Source organism: Strix uralensis, chromosome 14, assembly GCF_047716275.1.
Source record: "Strix uralensis isolate ZFMK-TIS-50842 chromosome 14, bStrUra1, whole genome shotgun sequence".
Lineage (NCBI taxonomy): Eukaryota > Metazoa > Chordata > Aves > Strigiformes > Strigidae > Strix > Strix uralensis.
This window is the reverse complement of record NC_133985.1, coordinates 3,694,136-3,701,255: the sequence shown is the minus strand read 5'-3', so window position 1 is coordinate 3,701,255 and position 7,120 is coordinate 3,694,136. Positions and strand designations below refer to the sequence as shown.

Sequence of the window (7,120 nt, the reverse complement as noted above, 5' to 3'; positions counted from 1 at the left end):
TGTGGGACCCCACGTGTCCCTGTGCCTGGGGGTTGAGGCTCCACTGCCCCACGTGCCCCCACACCCCAGGACCAGTTCTCCGGCACTCCATGTGTCACCACATCCTGGGACTGGTGCCCTGTGTGTCCTCACGCACGAGGACTTGGTCCCCAGCATTCCCAGTGTCCCTGTGCCCCAGCACTTCCCATGTCCCCATGTCCTGCCCAAGGATATGGGTGCCAGTGCTCGCCATCACCCCATCTCCCTGTGACTCTGTCTCCCCATGTCCCCATCTCCCCATGTCCCCATCTCCCCATGTCCCTGTCCTCCTGTCTCCCCATGTCTCCATCTCCCCTTGTCCCCACCTCCCCATGGCCCTGTCCCCCTGTCTCCCCATGTCCCCATCCCCCCATGTCCCCATCAACCCATGCCCCTGTCTTCCTGTCTCCTTGTGTCCCCCCATCTCCCCATGTCCCCATCTCCCTGTGGCCCCGTCCTCCTGTCTCCCCATGTCCCCATGTGTCCCCATCCCCCCATGTCCCCATCTCCTCATGTCCCTGTCCTCCTGTCTCCCCATGTCCCCATCTCCTCATGTCCCTGTCCTCCTGTCTCCCCATGTCCCCATCCCCCCATGTCCCCATCAATCTATGCCCCTGTCTTCCTGTCTCCTTGTGTCCCCCCATCTCCCCATGTCCCCATCTCCCCATGGCCCCATCCTCCTGTCTCCCCATATCCCCATGTGTCCCCATCCCCCCATGTCCCCATCTCCCCATGTCCCTGTCCTCCTGTCTCCCCATGTCCCCATCCCCCCATGTCCCCATCAACCCATGCCCCTGTCTTCCTGTCTCCTTGTGTCCCCCCATCTCCCCATGTCCCCATCCCCCCATGTCCCCACCTCCCCAAGGCCCTGTCCTCCTGTCTCCCCATGTCCCCATCTTTCTATCTCCCCATGTCCCTGACCCCCCGTCCCTCCTGTCCCCGTCCGCCCGTCCCAGCGCTCCGGCGGGAGGTGCAGCAGCGGCCACCAGGCGGCGCTGCGCTCCCCGCGTTGCCGTGGCGTTGCCGTGCGGATGGGCGGGGCTCCCCCCGTGAGGAGCCGGGACCGGGAGAAGGGGCGGAGCGGGGGGGCGGGTCACCGGGAGGGGGCGGGGACACGCGGAGGGTGGGGCGGGGCCGGTCCCGGCAGTTCCGGGCTCCGCACACGCGGGGAGGCGACCGGTGATCGCGATCGGGACCGGGACCGGGGGGAGCGCAGTGGGGAGCGCAGCGATGCAGCCGCCGCCGCCGCGCAAGGTGAGCGTGGGACGGGGGGGTCCCGGCAGCGGGACGAGCGATCGGGACCGGGGAAGTGGGACCGGGTTCTCCATCGGTGCCGGCGGACCGGGGCCGGGTCCTGCAGCGGAGATCGGGAGTCGCCTCTGGCGGACCCTCACCGGGGCTGGGGGAGCGGGACCGCGGCTGGGCTGTGGCCACCGGCTCCTGCAGTGGCACCCGGGGAGGGGGGGGGGGGGGGGGGGGGCGGTGGGGTCCGGTACCGGGGGCAGCGCACGCCCCCCGCATCCCAGCCCGGCCGGGGCCGCAGCGGTCCCCGGCGCTGAGCGGTGCCGTCCTGCAGGTGAAGCTCACCCAGGAGGTGCGGGTCCACCTCCTCGAGCAGCTCTCGGGCCTGCAGGGCAAGCAGCAGCGGGACGCCGAGCTGCTAGAGGACATCAGGTAGGGCCCCACTCGTGTCTGTGTGTCCCCGAGCTGAGACCGGCCAGCTCATCCCACGCGTGGGGCAAGGAGCCAGCTTGCCAGGCACGGCTCACCTTGAGCCTGCCACGTCGAGGTCGTGGGCTCCATCATCCACCGGGGTGGCCCGATGGGGACATCCCAGTGTGGGGTGGTGGCAGGGGGGTGATGGCAGGGGTGGCCGGTCACTGCCCCCCCGCGTGGGTCCTCGCCTGCCCTGCATGCCCTCTCCCCACAGGTCCTACAGCAAGCAGAGAGCCGCCATCGACAGGGAGTACGGGCAGGTATGGAGCTGCCACCGGTTTCAGGAGTGGTGGCCCGGGGAGGCACAAGCACCGAGCCCTGTCCTGCCTGCACGGGGTGTTCTGGAGCAGGGCACGGCCCCACGCAGGCCGTGGGCAATGTCAGAAATGATCTGAGCAAAGCAGGGCTTGGCTGCTCCGTGGTGGTCACGGAGGGCAGTGGCAGCTGGGCTCAGCATTTTCCCTGCCGGGGGGAGACAGACCATGTTAAGGCACCCGCTGGGGTGCTTTGCTGAGCACAGCGTGGCCCAAACCTCAGGTGTTTTGGGAGCCTGGAGGGAAAACCTCGCGGGGGGAGGAAACCACTCGGCTCTGCTGTCTGCTGGGTCATCGCAGGGCTCTGCTCTTAAATGGCAGAACCTGGGTTTGCTCTGTGAGACGTCCCCGCAGCATCCCTTGGGGACACCCTGCAGCAGAGATGCCCTCCCCGCAGCCAGGTGCCATGCTACCTCACTTCCCCCTTTCCCCCCCTCTCCAGGCTGCGGGGGGACCATCCCCCCAGGGTTGGGGTCTTGCTGTGCTTGGCTTTGCTGGGGGCTCCTCTACTCTGCCTCTGCAGCCAGTGTCCCTTGCTGGCATCCCCTTGCCAGCCCTCTGTCCCAAAAGCTGCAGCGAGGGGTGTCCTCTCATGGTGGTGGCTGCTCCCCAAAAAGGTTTTCCCATGGGGAGCATGATGGGGTCCCTGCTGACACCAAGCCACAGTGGGATGTGTGTGTCCCCTGCTCTGAGGACACACATGAGGTGGGCAGTCAGTGTGGGGGAGCCCAGTTTCAGCCCCAGAGCAGGACAGTGGGGTGCTGGGGTAGGGTTGGGGTGTGCCGGTGATGACAGGTCTGTCTGCAGGCGCTGCAGAGGCTGGCGAGCCAGTTCATGAAGCGAGACTGGCAGCGGGGCCGCAGCGAGGCCGGCGACTCGAGGTGGGCTGGGGACAGGGACAGGGATGGGGACAAGGGGCTGGGGCTAGCTGCGCCTATCTGTGGCCCTTCCAACTGGGAGACGCCTAATGGCAACCAGGATTTGACTGCAGACCCGGGTGGGATGTCCCCAAGGATGTGGTACCTGACTCTAAGGGGACAGCAGGGGCTGGGGGTGCTGGCTGTCCTGCTGGGCATCCCCAAAAGCTGGCAGGGAGGCAGGAGAGTACCCTGCCCTGTCTTAACGCCCCTGCCTGCAGGAGCGTGGTCGCTGTCTGGAAGGGTGTCATCGAGGGGACCGCGCACGCCGGGCAGGTCCGTGTCACCGCCTCGGAGAGCTACCGTGCCCTCGCCGCGGAGGCCGCCCGCAGCGCCCGCCTCTCCAAGGAGCGGATGCTCAAGAAGGTACTGGGGCGAGGACGAGCCCCCTGCCCGGGCGATGGGGTGCCTGTCCCCCCCATGGCTGACGCTCCCCACAGGGCATCGAGCGGCTGCAGAAGGCACAAGCGGAGCTGCTGGAGACAGTGAAGGAGCTGGACAAGGCAAAGAAGCAGTTCACCCACCTCCAGAGGAGCAGCGAGGTGGCCAAGGACAAGGCGGCTGACGTGGAGGCTCGGTGAGCAGAGGGGACCATGGTGGGGGGCTGCTGTGGCCACGGGGTGGTCACATCCCCCCCAATCCATCCTCCCAGGCTCCAGAAGAGCGATCGGAGGATATTTCACACCAAGGCCAGCCTGCAAAAACTCAGCGCCAAGGTCAGCAGTGCCAGGGGCCGGCAGGGTACCCAAACAGAGGGGTGTGGGGGCACATGGGGTGGTGACCCCCACCCCATCGCCAAGCCCCGCTCTCCCCATCCCCACAGTTCTTGGCACGGGTGGCTGAGCACTCGAGGCAGCTCGTGGGGGTACAGAACGAGTATGGCTTCGCCCTGGTGTCTGCCACCGCCCACCTGGAGCATTACCGGCGGGTGGAGCTGCCCGCTGCCATGCAGGTAGGAGCTGCCCGGACCCCCCACGTCCCCTCCCCAGGGTCCTGTGAGAAGCATCTCCCCGGTGCCACTGCAAGGGGGTGCAGCAGGGAGGGTCCCGCTGGTGTGGGGTCAGAGCTGGCTGCCCTGGGGGGTCAGGGATGCTCCCCAGGGGAGTGTGGGCAGTGCCAGGCGGGGTTTCCCACTCGTGTTCCCCCAGGCGCTGGATGGTGACCTCTACGAGCGGCTGAGGGAGCACTTGTCAGCGGCCAGCCGGACGGAGGTGGAGACCTGCCGGGCCACGCGGGACTGGTTCCAGGGCATCGCGGAGGCGTCCACGCGGGTAACGGCACCCGTCCTGGGAGCTGGCTGGGGCTGGAAGGGACGGGTGAGACCCCAGCCCCACGCCGCTCCCCTGCTGCAGGTGTGCCGGGAGCAGGACCTCCTCCTCTTCCTGCACGACCACCCCGCCTTCGCCCTGGCCTCCGAACAGCGCTTCCAGCTTGCTGGGGTGAAGGAGGTGGGTGGCAGGGGGGACATTATGGCGGGGAGGGGTCTGCACAGCCAGGCTTTTCTCAGCCACCCTGTCCTCCCCCAGGTGTGCCTGCTGCCACCAGGGGACGATGGGGCCAGCCTGGAGAAGGAGGCACGGCGCTGGGCCACGCGGGTGGCTCGGGACTGCAAAAACAAGGCGCACAGCGAGGAGGTAGGTGCTGTCCTTCCCCGCAGAGCGCAGGGGGGCTCTCAGGAATGGGCTTTCCCTGCCCCTCCCAGCTCCCAGCACCCTGCTGACCTGTGGGTGCCCACCCAGGTGCTGCAGCGGCTGGAGTCCAGGCGGCAGCAGGTCCCAGAGGTGGAGGCAGCCACGGTGGAGCGACGGATGGAAGAAGCGAGGGAAAACATCCGGAAAGCAGAGGTGGGTCCCCCAGGCAGGAAGCTTGGGGCAGCTTCAAGGTTTGTTACCCTGGGGTGGGGGATGCAGGGATGGGGAGGTGTGTGGCTGGGGATGCGGCACTGAGGATGCTCTGCCACCACAGCAGCCATGCTGGGGACGGGGAGTGATGGGGCTTGCTGGGCTGTCCCCCCACCCCATAGCTGTCCCCTTAGACCTTGACAATGTGTGTGGCCCCAGGTCAGCCGGGTGAAGGCAGAAGCACGGCTGGCACTGCTGCGGGCAGCAGGGCTGGACGTGGACACTTGGCTGGCGGGGGCCATGGTGGGAGCAGGCGAGGAGGCACCCACAGGGCTGGATCTGTCCGAGTTTGACGACTACGAGGACAGTGACGAGCTGGATGAGGACAATGAGCCCAGCCCTGCTGCCCGCACCTACCCCTACACCTGCCGGGTGATCTTCGGGTACCAGGTACAGCCATAGCTGCCTCTCCCTCACCCTGCCTGCCCGGGACCAGCACCCTCTACCCCTCTGCCACTTTGTCCCCTGCAGGGCTGCCAGGCCGATGAGCTGTCCATCACTCAGGGCGAGGAGCTGGAGGTCATCGAGGATGGTGATGCAGAGGAGTGGGTGAAGGTGGGAGCAGCCTGAGCCCCACCGGCCCATACTCAGGGGGACACATTTCAGAGGTCCCCGGGACTATCCCTGCCCTGGGGGCTGCGATGATCAAGTGTTTTCTGCCCCTTCAGGCTCGAAACAAGGAGGGCCAGGTTGGCTATGTCCCCGAAAAGTACCTGCTGTCCCTGGGTGGCGAGCTGGGGGACGAGGCTGGTCCCCCGGGACCCTCTGCCCTGCATCGCCAGCTCTCCAGCATCATGGCTGCAGAGCTGGTGCTGGAGCCCGGAGGTGGGTGCTGGGGTGTCACCTGCCCTGGGAAAGGGGGACAGATGGGCGGGGCTGGTGTTCAGGGGACCCCCTGCAGCAGCGGCACTGGCGGGTGCTGAGCCCCCATCCCATCCTCCTCGCAGCCTGGCTGGTGCGAGCCCTGTACGACTACGAGGGGCAGAGCCCCGAGGAGCTGAGCTTCCCTGAGGGGGCCATCATCCGGGTGCTGCCCCGTGCCCCTGGCGAGGTGGATGATGGCTTCTGGATGGGCGACTTCGATGGCCGCATCGGCGTCTTCCCCTCCTTGGTGGTGGAGGAGCTCACCGGGGGCCAGGGGGCAGCTGGGCAGGTCAGTACAGGGAGGGTCACCATGTCCCCTGGTGTGAGGCAGCCCCCCATCTTCTGCCAGGACTGCTGGTGACTGGATGCCCCCACCCATCTTGGCTCTGTCTTCTCAGGAGCTGCCATCGCCGTCCCCACCACCCTTCTCCCCTCCTGGCCTTGTGCCCGGGACCAGCCTGGCCCCCAGCCCCTCTCCTGAAATGCCGCTGGGAGGTGAGTGCCAGGGGCGGCTGCAAAAGGGGCTGGGGGGGGGGCATGTGGCGAGGTGGGCTGAGCTGCCAAGCCCTTCCAGGTTGCAGGCAGGATGGCACAGGCAGTGGGCAGAGCTCTCCGGACCTGGCAGCCACCCGCCTCCGGCCGGTAAGCCCCATCACAGCAATGCTGTGCCCCCCAAACCTGCTCCCAGCCTTCCCATAATAGGGGATGGTGCCACCCGTGTGCTTTGGCAGAGTCTGAAGCAGGGTGAGCAGCCTTGGTGTGTTGGCACCGCTCCTCCTCTCCTCTCCTCTCTCCACAGCTCCGCGCACCCCCCCCACCGCCTGGCAGAGCCCCTGAGCCTGACCCTGAGCTGCACTTCAGCTGATGCTGCGGGTCCCCCATCCCTCCCCGCTCCCCAGAAAGCTTCGCCCAAGCAAGCTGCCATGGGCTGCTGTCCCAGCAGCAGAGGCTGACGCTGCCCTGTGCCCAGAGCTGGTCTCTCCAGGGGCCACATCCTGCCCAGTGCTGCTTGCAAAGTGGTTCTCCACCCCTACACAGCGTGGGGCATCCTGGCAGCCCCTTTATTGGGGTGCTCAGTGCCACGGCTGGGCCCCATGTCACCCAGCTCTTGCCTCTGCACCTTCTGCCTGGCATCACCCATGCAACCCCAGTGCAGCCCTGGTTCCCTGGGGGGGCTCAGCCCCGGGGCCCTACCTGCCCCTCAGGCATCTCCCCCCAGGCACGAGTGGGCAGGCGGGGGGCGGCTGTGCCCCAATAAAGCCAGTTGACTGCCATGGGGTTCAGCAGCTTTAATGGTTTTAGCTTGTCTATGTACAGTGCAGTTACACACCAAAGCTTGCCATGGGCACCAGGGCTGGCCGCTGGCCTGGCCGGGGTGTGATCCTGCCCC

General features: G+C 67.2%; 1 protein-coding gene across 4 annotated transcripts; it reads left to right on the top strand.

Moving 5' to 3' along the window:
- Positions 1-1,173: 1,173 nt before the first annotated feature.
- FCHSD1 (FCH and double SH3 domains 1) lies at positions 1,174-7,004 on the top strand. Of its 4 annotated transcripts, XM_074883815.1 has the most exons (19): positions 1,174-1,272; positions 1,595-1,692; positions 1,949-1,994; positions 2,856-2,929; positions 3,187-3,331; positions 3,406-3,542; positions 3,618-3,681; positions 3,789-3,917; positions 4,114-4,236; positions 4,318-4,413; positions 4,492-4,599; positions 4,705-4,809; positions 5,026-5,256; positions 5,338-5,421; positions 5,535-5,691; positions 5,814-6,019; positions 6,129-6,225; positions 6,305-6,372; positions 6,530-7,004. In XM_074883815.1, the coding sequence occupies exons 1-19, from the start codon at positions 1,249-1,251 to the stop codon at positions 6,593-6,595; spliced, it is 2,058 nt and encodes a 685-aa protein (XP_074739916.1). In that variant the 5' UTR covers positions 1,174-1,248; the 3' UTR covers positions 6,596-7,004. The 4 variants fall into 4 exon arrangements, with proteins under 4 accessions (XP_074739916.1, XP_074739915.1, XP_074739918.1 ...); XM_074883814.1 differs by having other exon boundaries at positions 4,318-4,599; XM_074883817.1 differs by lacking the exon at positions 1,595-1,692 and having other exon boundaries at positions 1,206-1,272; positions 4,318-4,599.
- The last annotated feature ends 116 nt before the right edge of the window (positions 7,005-7,120 follow it).

Coding starts and splice junctions, on each gene's coding strand:
- FCHSD1 (XM_074883814.1), top strand. CDS start 1,249: ATGCAGCCGCCGCCGCCGCGCAAG. Junction 3,332..3,405: donor AGGAGCGGATGCTCAAGAAG/GTACTGGGGCGA, acceptor CGCTCCCCACAG/GGCATCGAGCGGCTGCAGAA. Junction 5,422..5,534: donor ATGCAGAGGAGTGGGTGAAG/GTGGGAGCAGCC, acceptor CTGCCCCTTCAG/GCTCGAAACAAGGAGGGCCA.